The 21,870-nt window shown below is 42.6% G+C and overlaps 1 protein-coding gene across 4 annotated transcripts in view; it reads right to left on the bottom strand.

Moving 5' to 3' along the window:
- Positions 1 to 21,870, bottom strand: part of tbkbp1 (TBK1 binding protein 1) — a 145,164-nt gene that overhangs the window by 117,045 nt on the left and 6,249 nt on the right. For 3 of the 4 annotated variants that reach the window (XM_048560232.2, XM_048560231.2, XM_048560233.2), the window contains 3 exons: positions 10,965 to 11,209; positions 5,378 to 5,497; positions 3,833 to 3,937 (listed from right to left, as the gene is read on the bottom strand). In XM_048560232.2, the coding sequence (XP_048416189.1) occupies positions 3,833 to 3,937; positions 5,378 to 5,497; positions 10,965 to 11,189 (450 nt within the window). In that variant the 5' untranslated portion in view covers positions 11,190 to 11,209. Of the gene's footprint in view, positions 1 to 3,832; positions 3,938 to 5,377; positions 5,498 to 10,964; positions 11,210 to 16,712; positions 16,807 to 21,870 lie in introns of those variants that run through there. The other variant, XM_048560234.2, reaches the window with a different exon arrangement.

Below are 21,870 nucleotides of genomic sequence, written 5' to 3'. Positions count from 1 at the left end.
TTGTAAGCCTTTTCGTTTCCATTGTGTCTCCATTTCTAGCATCTTTCTTTGCTCTGTATGCAGTCTCAAAGGAAATCACTGCTGGAAGCTACAGCCAATGCACAGGCATGCACACACAGAATCCTTAATACAATGGTTTGGCCAACTGGCCCAACTGAAAGCTATAAATTGGCAAAAAAGGAAATCCCTTCATTGTGAGGATCAATGAACTTGACACGTACCTATTCCTGCAAAATTCCTGTTCCATTACCTCAGGGTTGGTTGCTGTTCGTCTGATAGAGAATATTCATAAACGTTGAGGCTTAATCTTGAAAGCAGGTTAAATTAAAGTCCCAGTCAGCTCTGGGCTCATCTAGATATATGCTTGTAGCTTTAAAGCAATTGGCCCACAATCTATGCCACCTCAGCTGCTGAAAATAGAACTAGGATGGAAAAAAAATCAATTTCGCATATGCACTTCTATCATGGATATTGGCCAAAAAGAAAAACTGGAAATGTTTGAAATTAATTGTATTTTAAAAACTGAAATGCTTGAAAATATTAATCTGCTGCATCTTTCATGTTATCATATGCTGACTGTCCGATGACATGTGTTCAAGCATGTTTTGAAATTTGTAAAATGCAGCACTCGTCATCTCATAGCAACCTGTGTTACCAATTTCAAAAGGTTATATTTATTTCTTTAATACAATGGTGGGCCTTTTGATCAGCGATTGAGCTGTCAACGCTCTAAGAATAACTTGAAATACCCAGGATTCAAAGGGGAAACTAAGGACAAAAACAAAGCCTTTTTGGTTAGGAGCTGTAAGGCGCTGACTGAAAATGTGGTGGAGGGAGTTTCAATCATGGCTTTTCTCTGCACAGAAAAAGAATTGTAGCACTACTTCGAAAAAGCATTGAAGCAGCATGAGCTAAGTTGCTCTTGCATACTGGACATGATGGGGCTGAATGGTCTCTTTCTAAGCTCTAACCATTTGATGATCATACGCCGCTGCTGTAGTTCTTCATAAAGAACAATTACAAGAACATTTGAAAATCAAATCTTTAGGAACCTTTTCTTTGAATACTTTTGTTTATTCGTTCTCAAAATATTGGACGTAGAGAGAAAAAGATACTTGATGGATGGTGAAGTATTATCCAATTGAATAACTCTACTGACTTCATGATTGGTCTCGGAAGGCAGTGTGCATAAGAATAGACCACGTTGGGTGACGAATGGCAAGAATATGGGGTGGGTGCTGGGAGACAGGCTGTCAAGTGATGAAAACTTCGGGAATATGTCCAGTCAGAGCTGAGAACCCAAATCACAATGGTTTTCTTTTTACAATTGACTAAATTCAAAGGGCATTGAAGGGAGTCGCATGTTGGCTGGACCAGGGAGGGTTGACAGTATTAAAATCAGAAAGTGCTGGAGAAACAAGGAATCATATCTGTTTCTTTCTCCACAGATGGACCAGACCTGCTGGGTTTCTCCAGCGCTATTGGTTTGTATTTCAAATTTCCAGCATCCGCAGTATTTTGCATTTATTACAGGGATGACAGGGCCTTGTTCACAGAAGAGCATTTATTGAGTCAGTCGATCATTTGTTCGATGCTGGCTCACAAATTGCCCAGGTGCTGGACCTCAAAATCAGAACCACTGTACAGTGCAGACTGGATGCCGCATGAAATCATTCCTGCAACCTGAGTTCATTGACAGTAATAGTCGTTATTGTTGTATGTTTGTTTGATGAAATATTAATATCTGATCAATATAATCGGATATTACTCATTCCACATGTTTACATATGTCAAGCCTCGGCTTTAAATCCAAATGAAATCATCAAACTTCACCCGAGGAATACGGTCAATACTGCAATAATCTTTACAATTCTTCCCAGGACTAATTTGAACTACTTACTGACATCTAAAGCCAAAAGAAAATAACTGCCTAATCTTTTTTAGCACATTTTTATTCAGTAAAATTTTACATTTGTACACAGCACACACTCAAAATTAAATACTTCAAAGCACATTAAAGCATTGCCAATAAATCAGGGCCAATTCTAGGTGCCCAGCAAGCAGAAAAGCCACTGTGATTTTCTACCCATTCATCTGGAGGTCAGCGGTGATTTCCAACAAAGTGGCTCCAATGAGACTGGAATTAGCTGCAGAAACACTATGCTACAGAGGTGAATAATGAGTAGAAACTGCTGCTTGAAGTATCTCCTCACTTATTAAAGAACTGCCTGCTGACAAGCTATGTAGAGCATACGAGGAAGTTCCCAAATTGTCTGGACCAAGTTAGCTGTCACCACATTTACCTCTCCTTCCCTCAGGGTTAGACATAGAAGACTTTGCATATTTGGAGACATCTGAAGCAGATGATCATTGGAACCCTACAGTGCGGAAGCAAGCCATTTGCCCCATTGAGTCCATACCGACCCTCCAAAGAACATCCTATCCAGAACTACACCATCCCTGTAATCCGGCATTTACCATGGCTAACCCACTTAGCCTGCACATCCCTGGACACCATGAGGAATTTAGCATGGCCAATCCACATAATCAGCACATCTTTGGACAGTGGGAAGAAACCAGAGAGACCAAAGGAAACCCACATAGACATGGAAAGAATGTGCAGACTCCACACAGACGAGTGCCCCTTAGGTCCCTTTTCAATCTTTCCTTTCTCACCTTAAATGTATGCAGTCTAGTTTTGGATTACCCTATCCTGGGAAAAACACTTTGGCTATTCACCCCATCCATGCCCCTCATTATTTTATAAAACTCTATAAGGTCACGCCTCAATCTCAAACACTCCAGGGAAAATAGCTCTAGCCTATTCAGCCTCTCCCTACAGGTCAAACCCTCCAACACTGGCAACATCATTGTAAAAATTTTCTGAACCCTTTCAAGTTTCACAACATCCTTCCTATAGCAGGGAGACTAGGATTGCACACAGTATTCCAAAAATGGCCTAACCAATGTCATATACAGCCACAATGTGACCTCCCAACTCCTGTATTCAATGCACTGACCAAAAAAGGCAAGTATACCAAATGCATTCTTCACTATACTGCCCACATGTGACTCCACTTTCAGGGAACCGGCACTCCAAGGCCTCTTTGTTTAGCAACACTCCCCCGCCTCTTCGCACAGCAACATTCCCCAGGATCCTGCCATTAAGTGTATAAGTTTTGCTCTGACTTGCCTTTCCTGAATACAACACCACACATTTATCGAAATTAAACTTCATCTGCCACTGCTTGGTCCATCTGATCACGGTCCTATTGTGCTCTGAGATAACCTTCTCCATTGTCCACTACACCACCAAGTTTGGTGTCATCTGCAAATCTACTAAACATTTCTCCTGTCTTCAAATCCATTTCATTCACGTAAATGACAAAAAGCAGTGGGCCCAGCACTGATCCTTGTGACCCACCACTGTTCAGACCCCTCCAGTCTGAAAGCCAACTCGCCACCATCATGCCCTGTTTCCTGACTTCAAGCTAATTTTGTTTCCAAATGGCTAACTTCCTGAGAATAATCTGTTTTTAAAGGGTGCCAACAAAATCTGCTGTAATTAATAACAGGCCAGTGCTTAAATTAATTTAACCAGTGACTTATTCAATGTAATAAGTCCTTTAATCCAATGAATCTTCAATTTTTTTTAAACAGTAGGTGAGGTAGAAGTCAATATATAGAACATCACTTGACTACCATGGCTTTTATTATTCTATCCTCTTCCTCAGTCGTACTATTCTGACAAGCACCAATTCATTTTCAGACAACAGGAAAATGTCAAAGATCAAAAGCAGAAATCAGTTGTGATATTATATTAAACACATACCATTTCTTCCAATTGCTGATGTAGGTCATCTTTCTCAGAACGTATTTTCTCGTAAGCTTTAATGACCTCATCCAGGTGATCCTCCCTTTCTTTACAGTCTCTAAGCTGAAAATTAATTAAAAACCAGTGTTTAATTGATGAGAGGCATGAGGGAATTTAACTGGCTCAGAGGGGAGTATGCTTGTTATACAAAGCTATTGAATCCAAGAGTTCCAGTCTTATTGCCTTCATATGCGATTTGAAGTGAACACTTTTTAGAAATGTTCTTTTTTGGGGATGTTTCTGTCACTGTCAAAGCCAGTGTTTTTTGCCTGTCCCTAATTACCCTCCAGAAGTTGGTGGTGAACCGCTTTTATGAATCAACATATAGCACAGTGCTGTTTGTCAGTGGGTACCAGTTTTCTTTACCAGCCTGTTTGCTCATCACACTTTCTGGGCTGAGAGAGACTGTTCAACCATTGGAATTTAAATTTATAGCATTTGGGCTTCTACTCCATCTAAACCTTTGCCCATTATTTCAGAAATTCAATCTAAACAAAAATATAAACAATTTAAGTGAAAAAGGGAGTTTCACCAAAACGTCATCAGATTTCGAGGGTTTGATATAGTTCTCAGGGCTAAAGGATATAGGCAGTAAGTGGGGACTGGGTTCTGAATTGGATGATCAGCCATGATCCTATTGAATGGTGGAGCAGGTTCAAAAGGGCTGAATGGCCTACTCGTGCTCCTAATTTCTAAGCCAATGCCCACCAAAATTTGATGTTGGAGGGCATTATTGGGAACAATCCCATGTAAGCCAATCATCACAGCATCAGGGCTTTAGTTGTACAGAGTACTTGTGATGGGTGTCCTGACTTTCTTTTGTTAGGTTTACATTCCTGAAGCTGTTGGCTCTTTGTTGATGAGACTCCTAGCAACTCAGGTGTACCCTATCAAAGTGACCGATGTTCCCATCAGCTTTGGTGATGATGGTAAAACTATTCCACAGCAAAAGCTGAACTCAAAGATAACAGTGTGGAGTTGGAGGAGCAAAGCAGGCCAGGCAGCATCAGAGGAGCAGGAAAGGTGATGTTTCGGGTCAGGACCCTTTTTCAGTTGGTAGTGGTTTTTACATCCCCCTGAAAATAACTGGGCCTGGATAAACTACATGAAGAAGGGTCCTGACCCGAAACATCAACCTACCTGCTCCTCTGGTGCTGCCTGGCCTGCTGAGCTCATCAAGCTCCACACTGTGTTATCTCAGACTCCAGCATCAGCAGTTTTTACCATCTCACAGATGGACTCAATCCTGTCATTACCAGCGAAGCTTCCAGGGGGCGCTGCTACACAGCAGTCAAAACCAGTGATCATGGCTAATCTTTCGCCTTCCTGAAAAACTGGGACCTACCCTGATTCCCGCCGACCTCATGGAAAAGGGGTTGAATGGGTAGCCTTCCTGGGATCTGTAAGGTTTAATTACTTATTGGGTCAATATGCCAAGGCAGGCAAGGCTTTGTGAGAAAGAGGAGGAGAAACACATTTGAGGAATTCAATAAAGATTCAAACCTGGTTTCTGAAGTGCTCCAGCTGCTCCCTCAGCCGAGTGTTCTCATTTCGCAGCAAAGTAACATCAAGCAAGGACAGGGGCAATTTCTTATCATCCACAAGCTCATTTGACAAGGAAAACTGGGAAGTGAAGCACAATGGTAAAGAGAAGGGAAGGGAACAGAGTTAGTGATGGCACCATTAGAAAATAAGAATCTAGGAGCAGAAGGAGACCACTCAGCCCCAATGTACTGCCACTCAACAACATCATGGTTGATCTTCAGACTCAGTTTCACTTATCCACCTGATCACTATAATATCCAACAATGTATCAACCTCCATCTTGAATGTTTCAGAATGTGGGCAGCAGACTACACTACCCCCAATTGTACAGACTGATGGAATGTCCTAGTCTCCTGGCACCTGGCAGGCAACATCAGAGAAACACAAGAAAACAGAAGCAGGAGGAGGCCATTCAGCCCATTGAGCTCACCCTGCCATTCAACGGCACCATGGCTGATCCTGTATCTCAACGCCATACACTCCCTCTCTCCCCATGTCCCTGGCACCTTCAGCCTCTAGCAGTGTCTCTACAGCCTTTTGTGGTAAAGTTGTCCACAATTTCACCACCTTCTCAGTGAACAATTTCTCCTCATCCCAGTCTGCAAGGGCCTACCGGGTATCTTGAGACCCTGTCCGCTTGTTGTGGATCCCCCCAACTGGGGTAACACCATCCCTATATGTAGCCTATCCAGTCCAGTTAGAATTTTCTGCATTTCAATGAGAATGTACTTCATTCATTTCATCCCTAATGGCACTTTCCCAACTTTTGGATCCAAGCAAACGGAATATCCTCCCAAGACTCAGTAAAGGTTAGTGACAGAGGGCTCCAGTGGGTCTAATTTCAGTGTAACCAAGGATGAAAAACATTGGTCATACACAGTATTTGTGCTGAGTTTCCTGCCTTTCCTCTCCTAGGTTTCGAGTTTAGACCCCTGAAGATGTTCGTTGTTTGCTGGGTTAGACTGATTGGGCTGAATGGTCTCCTTCAGTCATATAATAAGACTCTATGACTTGACAAATGAGATTCCACTGGCCTGAAGGGTAGAGAATTCCAAAGACTATGTGTGGCCTTCAGTACTGTTTCCTCCAGACACAGACTCCACTTTACTTCTCCCTTGTCTGGTCCATGCATATCTCATTCCCAGTTGCCTGTACCTAATACCTAGAGGGTCACTCTACAGCAGTCAGACGTGGGCACTGTGTTTCATTTATTTCTTCTGTCTCTCCTGGCCCAGCCACGCTGACTGCAACTCATCTCTAGGCTTTGAATAACTAGCCCAGAAAGGAGCAAGAATCTTGCTAGTGTGTAAAGGTTTCAAGGGTTAGTGCTAAAGAGTGCATTGAGCATTGTCACATTTAATGCTATCGTATGGACTTGTTTGGGGGAACAGCTTTTGAGTCTCGAAATAATAAGACCTAATATTGAGGCCTCCTATCAAGTCTCTGTGACAAAGTCTATCATGCAAATGTATTTTGTGTGTCATTGCTTTCGTGTTGCATCTTGTTTAAGACAAAAGCCTCTTCTTGTGGCAACTGAGTGGTTTTCCTTGGCCATGCTAGTCCAACAGAGTTCTGTAGCTCCCCAATAGGAAGGGAACAGTGGTAGCAAATCTACCAGGTGGATCATACGCCATGAGGAGCTGTTCATTTTAGAACAGTTAATATGTGCAACTCAATCACATACTTGCATCACCATTACCAACAATGTTAATTAATGGAGCTGTTGGTGTTAAAGACAAGGATTGACCTTCCACGGAGGAAGCAGTGGCATATTGTTTATATGACAGGATTTTTACTAATCAAGGAAAATGCCATGATTCTATTGGATGGTGGAGCAAGTTTGAGGGGTCATGCACCCTACTCATCTTCCTATTTCTTATGGTCTTATAATCCAAAGGCTCAGGCTAATGCTCTGAAGGCCTGGGTTCAAATCCCACAAAGGCACTTTTAATGAATTCTGGGATTAAAAGCCAGTTTCAGTAATGGTGTCCATGAAACTATAATCGATTGATGCAAAACTCCAACCGTTTCGTTAATATTATATAGGGAAGTAAATCTTTCATTATTTTACTTAGTCTAGCCCATGTGTGACTCCAGAGTGACAGCAATGTAGTTGACTCTTAACTGCCCTCTGAAATGACCTAGCAAACCATTCATCTCAAGGCAGTTTAGGCCATCAAATGCTGGCCTTTCCAATGATGCTCACATCATATAAACAAATTAGAAAGAAAAATATCTGTCCCTAAAACCTTTCTCCTGTCCCAATCTCCTTTGATCTGGCACTAGCCAATTAAACATAACCCCTGCAGTGATTGCAATGAGGTCACCCAGGTCGACCTCATAGAATATGAGTTCCCTGATTGAGACTGTTAGTCTGGTCCAATCAGGGAGCCCTGGCTCACAGATAAGAACAGGTGAGTCAGACAATCCTGTTCACTCTGATAGCTGGTTTTGAGGGAGCTGAATCAGTGTTAAGGGCTCACCACATGTAAATAAAGGGTAACTTGGTAATGGGAAATCAGCCTCTGCAGAATCATTTTAACCAGCCCACCTCTTTTTCATCACCATTGGCTGTTTAGGCAACTGTGTGGTGTTCATTTGGTCTGTTGACCTGCTGAATTTGCACAGTGAATTCTGTTTTTGATTCAGTTGGTCTGTGTTTGATAATGTTAATCTGATAACTGACCCATGCTCACGGAGCTTGATTGGTTAAGCCTGGATTATTGACTCAGAGCAAAGTAAACAGACTGTACAAAAGAAGTTGGAAGCTGCTAAAAGCATGAGGGTGTAGACATTTCAATATTTGTGTATAGCTTTGTAAATAAAGATCCAGCACAGTTAGAAACCATTGTCATCCCCCCACATTGCTCTAAGGTAAATCAGAGATATCAAATATACAATAATCTGTTCTTGTATTCCCACCTTACGTCCCTCCACCTCTCCCAATCATTCTCCTTTAAAATCATCTTTAAGACTCACCCCTTTGAAAAAGATGTCATAACGTGAGTTAGAAAGCGTCATAAAAGTCATAGAGTCATACAGCGTAGAAACAGACCCTTTAGTCCAAACAATCCACACTGACCATGTCCCCAAATAAAACTAGCCTCTCCTGCCTGCACTTGGCACATAACCCCTCAAACCTTTCCTGTTCATGAACTTACCCAAATGTCTTTTGAATGTTGTAACTGTACCCACATCCATCACTATCTTTGGCAGATCATTCCACGCATTTTTTACACTGTCTGCGTAAAAAAGTTGCCCCTCATTTCCTTTTTAAATCTTTCTCCTCTCACCTTAAAAATATACACCCTAGTTTGAAATCCCCCATCCGACAGAAAAGACCCTTGTCATTCACCTTATCTATGCCCCTCATGATTTTATAAACCCTAATAAGATCACCCTCAAACCCCCATGTTTCAGTGAAAATGTCTCAGTTTTCCGGTCTATTTTCATATCTCACACTTTCCCTTCCTGGCAATATCCTGGTAAATCATTTCTGAGCCCTCTCCAGCTTAATAATATCTTTCCTATAGCAGGGTGACCAGAACTGTACACATTATTCCAGAAGAGACATTAGGACAGGTTTTAAGAAGGACATGGAGAGTAACAGGGATTCAAAGCAAGAATTCCAGAGCTAATTAAATGGATAAAGGCATAGTGCCAATAGTAGGGCCACACAGAACACATAATTGAAGGATCACACAGTGTCCTGAACGTTATATGAGCTACAGGTAGTTTACAGGCATAAGGAGAGGCAAGATCATGGAGGGATTTGAACATGACTATGAGAATTTTAAAATTGGGTCAGTTATAGACTGGGCAGACACTTATGGATTAGTGTGCTAATGAAGTGGCCAGAATAAATATACATGACTGCATTTAGAGGCGATCATAGCAAATTACAGTGGACGTTGGAAATCTGAAACAAACAGTGAGGAAGCTGCAGAAGTTCAGCAGATCTGGCAGCATCTGTGGAGAGTGAAACAGTGTTAATGTTTTGAGTTCAGTATGACTCTTCTTCAGAACAGATCTGAACTTCACCTGAAGAGTCATCGTGCCGGACCAAAAACTTTAACGATGAACATTCCTAAAATATACTGGCCATAGTGAGTTTTGAGAAGATTTGTAGCTCAGGTTGAGGTTCTGGATGTCAGTTTGCTTGCTGAGCTGGAAGGTTAGTTTTCAGACATTTCGTCACCATTCCACTCACATCTAATATACTGGCCATATATCCTAAGCTATACTATCCTGATCAAGCTGGAATGACATGAAAAGTTTTGGGCCCCTTATCCAAATAAAGATAAATGGGCATTGAAGGTAGCTCAGAGAAGGTTCACTAGCCCAATAACAGGTATGCAGGGACTATCTTATGAGGAAAGGTTGAGTAAGTACTCATTGAAATTTAGAAGAATGAGAGGTGAACTTATTGAAACATATAAAGATTTTTAATGGACTTGACAGGGTAGATGTGTAAGAGTTTAGGATTGGAGGGCATAATCTCAGAATAAGGGAAAATACTTTAAGATAGAGATGAGGAGGGATTTCTTCTCTCAAAGGGCAGTGAATCCATGGAATTCTTTAGCAAAGGACTGTAAAGGGTGGAATGTTAAAAATATTTAAGGCTGAGGTAGACAGATTTTTAATCAGCAATTGAATCAAGGATTATGGGGAGAAAGCTGAAGAGTGGAGTTGAGGATTATCAGATTACCTATGATCTCATTGAAGGGCAGAGCAGGCATGGTGGGCTGAATGGCCTACTCCTGCTCTACATCTTACTGAAGCTGGACTGTAATAAATATTAATTGTTCTGATCCACTGTTGCATAACTGGAGCTATTAGCATCTGTTTCTATTTTAATACAAATGCATTTGTAAATTATTTCATTTCATTTCATTCTTGGGTTTTGATTGCCAGTTTCCAATCTCTAGTTATTCTCAAGTCTCACCTCTCCACCTCCCAATCTCTCAATAAATTGAAATATATCTGAAATGCTCACATGCGCACAATGCCTGGGCTTCCCTCATCTCTCAGATGGATGATGTGTGACCCAATTTCACACTATCACACAGTAACCTATTCACTGACAAAATGTTATATTTAGGTATGGGCACAACCCACCCGGGATGCCTATAGTTTCCACTCTATTTTTATCAGTCAGATATGTTAACAAAGGAATGTTTTGATATCAGGTGCAAGGCTCACTTTCATCATACTCTGTTAAAGATATGGAAGATGAAAGTGTGACTATGCAATGTTACAGCTAACACCTGCATTAAATTTCTGGTAAATCAGCACATTAACATCCGTGGAATATGTGTTTTGATCTAAACTTCCAAATCTCTTACTGAGACTAAACTGGCTCAATATTCCTTAATGCACAAAAAGACTTGATTTTTTTTCCTCTCCCTCAGTAAAGCAGGGCTGCACCCTTCTGCGCCCTGAATTGGACTAACTTTAAAACTCAACATCAATTTCCAAGGCAAGGCAGTTCTTAATTCAGTTCCCATGGTTTCCAAAGAATGGAACCTGATGCTGAGGGCTTTACCTTGAGATCGTATTGTCTGAGCTTCCTCTTCAAGGTAGAGTTATCTCTCTCCATGCCAATCAATCTCTGTTTGATATCATTGTAGGCTGTGATGAGTGCGTAGTGGGATGCAGAGTATTCTTCACCCGTCAGGTCTGTATTAGGTGCATCAGCCCACTCTGTATCATCCTGCTGCCCATCTTGTGTTAAAATACTAATGTCGTCTTCATAGTTGAATGAATCCATAGCAGCGGGTCAACAGGGACCTGTTAAAGGTAAGGTGAGATATATCACTTTCCTATTTGTCATAGACATGTAATCAAAACAGGAAGACTTGCATTTACATAGCATCTTCCAAACCCCTAGGACTGACTAAATCACTTCTTGCTATCAAGTACTGTACTTGAAATGTAATTGTTTACTGCAAGATCCACTGCAGGAATTGCTTAGGATCCTTCGACCACACCTTTTAAACCCAGGGGCTCTACTACCTAAAAGTAGAGATGGCACAGTAGCTCAATGGTTAGCATTGCTGCCTCACAGCACCAGGGACCCAGGTTCAATTCCACTCTCAGGTGACTGTGTAGAGTTTGCAGATTCTCCATGCTTCTGCTGGGTGGTCTGGTTTCCTTCCACAGTCCAAAGATGTGCAGGTTAGGTGGATTGGCCATGCTAAATTGCCTGTAGTGTTTAGGGAGGTGTAAATTAGGTGGATCAGTCAAGGGAAATGCAATGTTACAGGGGAAGGGTAGTGGGATGGGTCAGGGTGGGTTGCTCTTTGGAGGGGCAGTGTGGACTTGTTGGGCCATATGGCCTGTTTCCACACTGCAGGGATTAAAGGGGGTGCATAAACGCCTTCAAATTTACCTCAAAATAATAAACCATTCTGACTTGGAACCAAACTGTAGTTCCTTCACTGTTTCTCTCAGCATCCTGGAATTCCCTCCCACATAGCACTGTGAGTGTACTTAAATTAGATGGATGGCTATGCTCTGTCAAGGTAACTCATCACCCACATGGCCTAGCCAATGATGCTCAAAGCACAAGAAGGGGAGAAAAGAACAAAACTATAGGAAGACTCATAGTACTTTGTGGACAGCGAACTACCAAATTCAACAATGAGAGTAAGGTTTCATGGGGATCAGTGCTGGGACTACAACTGTTTTCAATATAAAGTGATAACTTTAAGGAAGGAAATGAATGTACTGTAGCTAAATTTGCAGATGACACAAAAATAGATGGACTGACAAGTTGCAAGAGCGATACAGACAGCTAATAAGAGAGAAACTGATAATTCAAGTAAGTGGGCAAAGAGTTGGCAATTTTTAAAAAAATTTTATTCATTCATGGAATGAGGGCATCACTGGCTAGGGAGTATTTATTGCCCATCCATAATTGCCTTAAGGCCAATTCAGAGTCAACCACATTGCTGCGGGTCTGGAGTCATATATAACCCAGACCAGGTAAGGATGGCAGTTTCCTTCCCTAAAGGCCGTTAGTGAACAACATGGTTTTTCCCAACAATCGATTCATGGTCATCATTAGATTCTTAAATTCCAGGTATTTATTGAATTCAAATTCTACCATCTTCCATAGCAAGATTCGAACCAGGGTCCCCAGAACATTATCTGGGTCTCTAGATTAACAGCCCAGCAATAATACCACTAGGCCATCGCCTCTCCTGTATTCACTTCCATGATGTGGCTGGCCAGCATTTGTTGTTTGTCTTTAGTTGTCCTTGAGAAGGTGCAGTAGAGCAGCCTCCTTGAACTATAACATGTTGTAGGTCGACCCACATTGACCATAGCAGGGGAACTCCAGGATTTTGACCTAGCAACAGTAAAGAAATGGTGATATATTTCCAAGTCAAGATAGTGAGTGGTTTAGAGGTGAACATGAAGGTGGTGGTGTTCCTGTGCATCTGCTGCCCTTGTCCTTCTAGATGGAGTGGTAGCGAGTTTTGAGAAGATTTGTAGCTCAGGTTGAGGTTCTGGGTGTGAGTTTGCTCGCTGAGCTGGAAGGTTCGTTTTCAGACGTTTCGTCACCATTCTAGGTAACATCATCAGTGAGCCTCCGACGAAGCGCTGGTGTTATGTCCCGTTTTCTATTTATCTGGTTAGGCTTCCTTGGGTTGGTGATGTCATTTCCTGCGTTGGTGATGTCATTTCCTGTTCTTTTTCTCAGGGGGTGGTAGATTGGCTCCAAATCAATGTGTTTGTTGATGGAGTTCCGGTTGGAATGCCATGCTTCTAGGAATTCTCGTGCGTGTCTCTGTTTGGCTTGTCCTATGTTGGATGTGTTGTCCCAATCAAAGTGGTGTCCTTCCTCATCTGTATGTAAGGATACGAGTGATAGTGGGTCATGTCGTTTTGTGGCTAGTTGATGTTCATGTATCCTGGTGGCTAGCTTTCTGCCAGTTTGTCCAATGTAGTGTTTGTCACAGTTCTTGCAAGGTATTTTGTAGATGACGTTTGTTTTATTTGTTGTCTGTGTAGGGTCTTTTAAGTTCATTAGCTGCTGTTTTAGTGTGTTGGTGGGTTTGTGGGCTACCCTGATGCCAAGAGGTCCGAGTAGTCTGGCAGTCATTTTGGAAATGTCTTTGATGTAGGGGAGAGTGGTTACGGTTTCTGAGCCCGTTTTGTCTGTTTGTTTGGGTTTATTGCTGAGGAATCGGCGGACTGTGTTCATAGGGTACCCATTCTTTTTGAATACACTGTATAGGTGATTTTCCTCTGCTCTGCGTAGTTCCTCTGTGCTGCAGTGTGTGGTGGCTCATTAGAATAATGTTAATGGAATAATGAAGTGGTTGTTGATTTGGAAGGTGCTGTCTCAGGAGCTTTGATGAATCTCTCCAGTGCATCTTGTAGACAGCACACACTGCTGGTACTGACTGTCAGTGTGAAGGGAGTGAATACTAGCAGGCGTGGGCCCAGTCAAGTGGCCTGCTTTGTCCTGGATGGTGTCAAGCTTCTTGAGCGTTGTTGGAGCTGCACCCATCCAGGCAAGTGGGGAGTATTCCATCACACTCTTGACTGGTGTCTTGTAGATGCTGGATAGGCTTTGGAGAGTCAGGAGATGCGTCACTCACTCATGGAGTATAATGTGGGAAATATGAAGTTATTCATTTTGGATGTGAGAACAAAAGAACAAAGCAGTATTTAAATGGAGTAAAACAGCAGAAAGTTGCAACAGGCTTGGGGGTACTTGTGCACAAAGCACAGAAAACTAGCACACTGGTGCAGCGATTAATCAGGAAAGCTAAAGGGATATTGACCCTTTAGGAACCGTACAGCATGGGAACAGGCCATTTGGCCCAACAAGCCCACACCTTGGACTTGAAGAGCATCCCACCCAGACTCATCCCCTTACCTTCTCCCTGTAACCCTGCATTTCCCATGGCTAATGCACCTAACCTAAACATCCCTGAACACTATGGGCAATTTAGAATGGCCAATCAACATAATCTGCACATCTTTGGACCGTGGGAGGAAGCCAGAGCATTGAGTGGAAACCCATGCAAACACAGGGAGCATGTACAAACTCCATGCAGTCCGTCACCTGAGGGTGGTAATCGAACCCAGGTCCCTGGTGCTGTGAGGCAGCAGTGCTAGCCACTGAGCCATCGTGCTGCACTTATTTCAAGGGTTTTGATCCATAAGAGTAGGGAAGTTTTACTGCAATTGTAGAAAGTTTTAGTGAGAGCACATCTGGAGCACTGTGAGCAATTTTGGTTCCCTTATTTAATGAAAGACATTATTTATTAGAGGCAACTCAGAGAAGATACACAAGGATGATCCATGGTGTGGACAGATTGTCTTATTAGCAAAGGTTAAACAGGTTGGGACCCAACTTATTGGAATTTAGAAGAATGAGAGATAATCTCATTGAAACATAGAATTCTTAAGGGGCTCAACAGGGTAAATGCTGAGAGGATGTTTTCCCTCAAGGGAAAGTCTGGGGGAGGGCTAGAGAACACAGTCTTAGAATTAAGGGGCACCAATTTAAGACTGAGATGAGAAGGAATTTCTTCTCTCAAAGGGTTCAGTCTTAAGAGCTGTAATAGCAGAATCCTTGTGTGTGTTTAAGGCAGAGATAGATAAGATCCTTGATCAACAGGGGAATCAAGGGTTATGTATAAAGGGCAGGAAAATGGAGGTGAGTAATATTGTATCAGCCATGATCCTATTGAACGGTGAGGCAAGCTGGAGAGCTGAATGACTTTCTCCTGTTCCTATTTCTTATGGCCTCATGATAAATAGATATTGCGCATGTTTTAATGATGTTGGCTGAGGGATAAGTATCTTCTCTGTCATTGCTCCACATACTGCCACGAGATCTTTTACCTGTGCTCAACAGTCTTGGTTTAACGTCTCATTGTAATTACCACACCTTTGAAAATTCAGCACTTACTCAGTGGAGCATTAGATTCTCAGCATGCACCTCTAGATTCAGAATGAAGGTAAAACTCATCATTCATCCTCCTACTGCTAATTGGTTCCTTTCCAAACCTAAAACATGTGGAACCTTGCTCATTCTTGCCTTCCTTCAACAACTTAATTATATTCTCAAGGAAGACCTTCAACAACTCCATGTCTCACCTCTTAAAATGAAGGCAAGTCTTACACTCATCAATAAACAAGTTGAAAGATCTCTAGCTTGGTAGACACACCAGACGTTATTTCTGAACAAGTGACCATGGAATTTTCCCTGTCCCTCACAAACTCCTCTTGAAGCATGGGGCATTGACCTTAATGTCCTGGAAAGGAAAATGCTGCCAATCATTCAGAACTTAACAATCCAGCTGCATGGGGCGGTACGGTGACTCAGTGGTTAGCACTGCTGCCTCACAGCACCAGGGACCCTGGTTCGATTCCAGCCGATTGTCTGTGCGGCATTTGCACATTCTCTCCGTGTCTACGTGGGTTTTCTCCGGGTGCTCTGGTTTCCTTCCACAGTCTAAAGATGTGAAGGGTAGGAAGATTGGCCATGCTAAATTGCCCATAGTGTTCAGGGGTACGTGGGTTATAGGGTGATGGGTCTGAGTGGGATGCTGCAAGGGGCAGTGTGGACTTGTTGGGCCAAAGGGCCTGTTTCCACACTGTAGGGAATCTAATCATTACACTTTGAGTCCCAATGATGATATGGAACAGTGGCAGAAAAGGAAGCAGGTCCTGCAATCCAGATCCCACCACCTCATGGGATGTCTTGCTCCATGAGGCCAAAACTATGGGCCAAGAATCAGCCTGTCAATCATATGAAAACTCACGGCCTTGAGTAGAATCAAAGGCACAGGCAATGATTTTTTTTTTCTTAACCAGTTAAACACAATTACGTCTTCTACAATCAAAAACTTAAGCTTGGCTTATTTAACAACTACTGGTTGTTCCCTCTTCTTTACAACTCTATATAACCTACGCTTTGGGCTTTAGAATCAAGATTTCTGAATTCAGAAATAAACATTTTTGCTGACAAATATGGGTTAACCACAATTGGCAAGGAGCCAATTCTCAGCTTCTCAGAGATAATGGATTCTGTCTCTTAAATGGTATGATAAACAATGAATTGCAACGGCTAAAGAACGTCTCACCACCACGTTCTTAAGGGCAATTAGAGATGAGCAATAAATGCCCACACTCCACTGAAGAAATTCAATGCCTTCAAATAAAGTAAAATGTTTTGCTTACAATGCAAGAACTTTAATAAACCTAGCTATTGACTCCCTATTATAACTTTCAAACCCGCTCCAAAGCTCAAATGATTAATACTTACAGTCTACTTGGCAGTCAGACTATACAAGATTCTTCATTGTTGGTTTTGAATATTTTTAGGCCTGTCTGTGTATTTACATTAAAAAAAACAAAACAAAAACCATTAGCTATGCAAGGCCTGGCTCCAGGGTCTGAACTGCCTTTAGTTTCAGCCGCACTCCAGTTATTACTGTTATACTTTCAATTTCTAATTATAGTATTTCCTTTCACTGTTCATGAAACCCTGAAATATTAAAGTGACTGCTTCCAACATGAACATATTACAAAGGTTTTTAGCTGTTAATTTTCTAGATTAAAGTGAAATATTCGAATCCTCATGGGTGAGTTGGAAGACACAATGCCTAGTGTTGAAATGAGCTACACAGATCTTCAAGGAAACTTCACACTGAGCAGTTTTAGGGGGTGAAAGCCTAATCAGAAAGGTATAAATTGGGGAGGACGGAGAAGAGTAAAGGTAATTGAGTTTCTGAGAGATCCAGATAGTAGAATCAAGGGAACTAGAGACTCTGCTGCACACGGTTGTGTTGGGATTGGGGGGATGGGAAAAATTGGGAACACAACTAAATTGGACCCCTGGTGCTACATTGAATGCTCGAATAACTATATTTGCTTCATCTCTTTTGCCAACAATCACTCTCAGCAGCAGGAATTGTTCAATTCTCTTTTTTGGAAGGAGCTAACTGTCAAAGCATTCATTATAAAAGCTAAAAACTGCAGACACTGGAAGCACTGGAGAAACAGTAGGCCTGGCAGTAGAGTGAAGAATCCAAGTTCAAGACTAAACAAGAGTCATTCAATTTGAAACTTTAACCTTGTCTCTCTCTGTCTCCACAGATGCTGCCAGACACTGAGTTGCTCCAGCACTTTCTGTTTTTATTAAAGCATTCATTATGTTTCTACCTGATGCAAGTCATCCCAAATTTCTCCTGATCACTGATCATACAGGAGACCTATGGGCATAAGTAAGAACTTCTCAATGCTCCCAAACTGAACCACTTGCTGAGCAGTACAACAACAGTAAATTCTCATGATCAGTGCACTTTAACTGGGGCAGTAATAGAGGCATTATCACCTGTATTAGCCACTGTGACTCTGACAACAGAGGATGCGAAGAAATACACAAATAAAAAGAACTCTGCAGTCCTATCAACTTGAGTTGGCTCAGTGTTTCTGTTATAAATTAATTTACAAATGCTAAGTTTGTGGATCTTCAAATCAATTGGATAACGGAGCTCGATAAAGTCCATCCATTCCTTTAAATATTCATCTTCTCCATCACCAGTGTCTCTTCCAGATGGCAAAGATCTTTACTGGAAAACGAAGTGGGGGCAGCAGAGAAAGGGATCGACCCATGCATATTTGGATAATGGACGTCACAAAGCAATAAAAGACGAGCTCCAGTGAATATGTGAGAATAGCAAAGGCTGATAGGCATAGCGTATCATGGAGCAGATCTCCTCGCAGGAATAGATATGAGCAGCTGCAGCAAACATCACCACTAGGCCATGGTTGCACTTATGGGACACACTGCAACAACTCACCTTCGAACCGTATCTTCCAATCCTATGGCCTCAGTCACTCAGAAGGACAAGGGTAGTAGATGCATAAAAACATCAGGATCTGCAAGCTCCGCTCCAAATCACACATCATCACGACTGGGAATTATATTGGCATTCCTTCAACAAAACTGAGCCAAAATACTGGAATTCCCTTCCTAATAGCACTGTGGGTGCATCTATATGATGTAGGCTACAATTCAAAGAGGCAGTTTACCATCATCTTCTGAAAGGCAATTAGGATGGGCAACAAATGTTGGCCTTGTCAACAACATCTACACCCTATGAATGAACAATGATGAAACGAAGTGCCCAAGATCAAAACAAAGACTGCAATGCTGAAGCAATAGATGAATATATTAGGAGATAGAGGCATTCGGTTTTGTTTCCCCAGTGTGTAGTCTGGGAATTTTGTATTCATTAATGTAAAACTTGTTAAGGCTTGTCATTACACTTGAAAAGTGCAAGTTTGTATAGCTATATTGAAAGAGCAAGGGAGTGAGACTAATTGTCATTCAAATATCTTCAAAATTACTTTCCTTTCCTTTGAAGCACTTCTAGTTCCAAACCTGAGAATCTCAAACTATTGTCTTTGTGTCCAAAGTCACAGCTGAGGGGTAGAGTCAATAGAGTACAGGGTATCTAGGCATTCCTGTCTCTGTGTCAGAAGGTTACAAATTCAAGGCACTCCAGTGTAGCACTGACGGACTGCAGAACAGACAGAAGTGCCAGCTTTCAGGTCTTACATTAAATTCAGGACCCATTTTCCTCCTCAGATGATCCCACCTTGCTATTCAAAGCTTCTCCTTCTTGGCTTGGCTTAGAGCTCTCAATGAATAGCCAAAACAAATTAATTGCTCCTAAGAGATAATGGGAACTGCAGATGCTGGAGAATCCAAGATAACAAAGTGTGAAGCTGGATGAACACAGCAGGCCAAGCAGCATCTCAGGAGCACTAAAGAACGTCCTTGACTGTGTCTCCCGCATTTCCCGCAACACATCCCTCACACCCCGCCCCCGCAATAACCGCCCTAAGAGAATCCCCCTCGTCCTCACATACCACCCCACCAACCTCCAGATACAACGCATCATCCTCCGATACTTTTGCCATCTACAATCTGACCCCACCACCCAAGACATTTTTCCATCCCCACCCTTGTCTGCCTTCCGGAGAGACCACTCTCTCAATGACTCCCTTGTCCGCTCCACACTCCCCTCCAACCCCACCACACCCGGCACCTTCCCCTGCAACCGCAGAAAGTGCTACACTTGCCCCCACACCTCCTCCCTCACCCCCATCCCAGGCCCCAAGGTGACTTTCCATATTAAACGGATTTTCACCTGCACATCTGCCAATGTAGCATACTGTATCCACTGTACCCGGTGTGGCTTCCTCTACATTGGGGAAAAAAAGCGGAGGCTTGGGGACCGCTTTGCAGAACGCCTCCACTCCGCTCGCAATAAACAACTGCACCTCCCAGTCACGAACCATTTTAACTCCCCCTCCCATTCCTCAGACGACATGTCCGTCATGGGCCTCCTGCAGTGGCCACAGTGATGCCACCCGAAGGTTGCAGGAACAGCAACTCATATTCCGCTTGGGAACCCTGCAGCCCAATGGTATCAATGCGGACTTCACAAGCTTCAAAATCTCCCCCTCCTCCACTGCATCCCAAAACCAGCCCAGCTCGTCCCCGCCTCCCTAACCTGTTCTTCCTCTCGCCTATCCCCTCCTCCCACCTCAAGCTGCACTTCCATTTCCCACCTACCAACCTCATCCCGCCTCCTTGACCTGTCCGTCCTCCCCGGACTGACCTATCCCCTCCCTACCTCACCACCCATACTCTCCTCCCCACCTATCTTCTCCTCTACCCATCTTTGGTCCGCCTCCCCCTCTCTCCCTATTTATTCAAGTTCCCTCTCCCCATCCCCCTCTCTGATGAAGGGTCTAGGCCCGAAACGTCAGCTTTTGTGCTCCTGAGATGCTGCTTGGCCTGCTGTGTTCGTCCAGCTTCACACTTTGTTATCTTTAATTGCTCCTAATCTCATTACGGTATGTGGGATTTTACTGTATGCAATTAACAGTAAATTGTTGAAATGCCTTGAGCTACTAAAAGCTGCCTTCTTTCTCTTCACTTCTCTCCTCGTTGAGCATTTCCTGATCTGGATTAGTTTCGTCCCATACAGAATAACTGCGCCAAAAGTGTTGTCAATCACTACCTCTTCTGGAAACATTTTCTCTTTGGAATCCCAGCCAGCCAGCTTTTCCTGCTTCATCTGACACAAATGAAACCTGACCACATTGCAGTCAATGTGCATCCACACAAAATAAAGCAATGTTCAGCAACATTAGCAGGCAACATGAGGATAAAGGCTGCTAAACAGGATCAAATATAGTGTAACTATATGGCTGTTTCCTCTTGTAGTAGCACAGGTTGACAAGAAAGGTTCACATGAAGCAAAGACTGCTCACACAGCAAGTTGGTTGAAGGGACCTACGTAAAATATTATATTAACCCATTGGGAGCAATTTTAACCTAACTCATCGAATAGGAAATAGAAATGGTTTTATAGTCACCCTGATTTTACTTTCTACTGAAGTAAACATTGTTTAAGATATACCTAGAAACCCTCCCAATGACTTAGGTTAAAATTATCTCCATGACTTACATGTCTCAATACTAATAAACTAGATGTTCTGCGAAACACGACATATAACTTACAAGAACCAGTACTGACCACTTTGGTGTCTTCAGCAATTGCAGTGTGACTCCACACAGAACAATCTTAATTAAGGATTATAAACTACAAACACAGGAGGCAATTTACCAAGAGTATTAAGAGATATGGAACCAAGATGGATGGAGGGTATTTAGGTACAAAAACAGCTATGATTTAATCAAATGGTGGAACAGCACAAGGGATGAATGGCCTCTGCCCATTCCTGTATTTATATTCTATGTTTCACAGACATGCCCAGTTCCTCAAGATATTGAATCTAGTTTCCATATGAATAATTTCAGAACATTTGGCTCCACAAAGCTGAATGACCTTCCTGAGTGCTAGTCGCTGTGCAATTGAAGATAGATTTCTCCACAATTCAGAATTTGTTAGTTAATGAGCTTTCTGCAAAAATCTAGATGTCCTGTAGAGCAGTGCTAGCCTCCCTACCTCTAGGTTCAAGTCTCCCCTCAGGACTTGGTGGCCAAGGAATATGGTCATAATCTTGTCAGACAGGTTGATTATCAATCTGTAAATCATAAGATAGGAGCCAACAGTTTCGGAGCTGGTGTATTGGCATGGATAGAGCATTGGCCCATGGTCAAGAAACAGCGAGTGGTGATAGGGGTTCTTTTTCAGGTTGGCAACCTGAGACCAGTGGGGCTCCACACGGATCATTGCTGGAACTGCAACTGTTAAAAGGCATGTAAGGTACTTGTGCACATAATATAGAAAGCTAGCACAGAAGTGCAGCAGGTAATCAGGAAAGCTAATGAAATGTTGCTCCTTATTCAACTATTGGAGCATATGAGTAGGGGAGTCTTACTGCAACAGTACAAGGCATTGGTGAGACCACATCTGGTGTACTGTAAGGAGTTTTCG

The sequence above is a fragment of the Stegostoma tigrinum genome, chromosome 31 (assembly GCF_030684315.1).
Source record: "Stegostoma tigrinum isolate sSteTig4 chromosome 31, sSteTig4.hap1, whole genome shotgun sequence".
Classification (NCBI taxonomy): Eukaryota; Metazoa; Chordata; class Chondrichthyes; order Orectolobiformes; family Stegostomatidae; genus Stegostoma; species Stegostoma tigrinum.
Note: the sequence above shows the minus strand (reverse complement) of the source record. Positions and strands in the feature narration are given on the sequence as shown.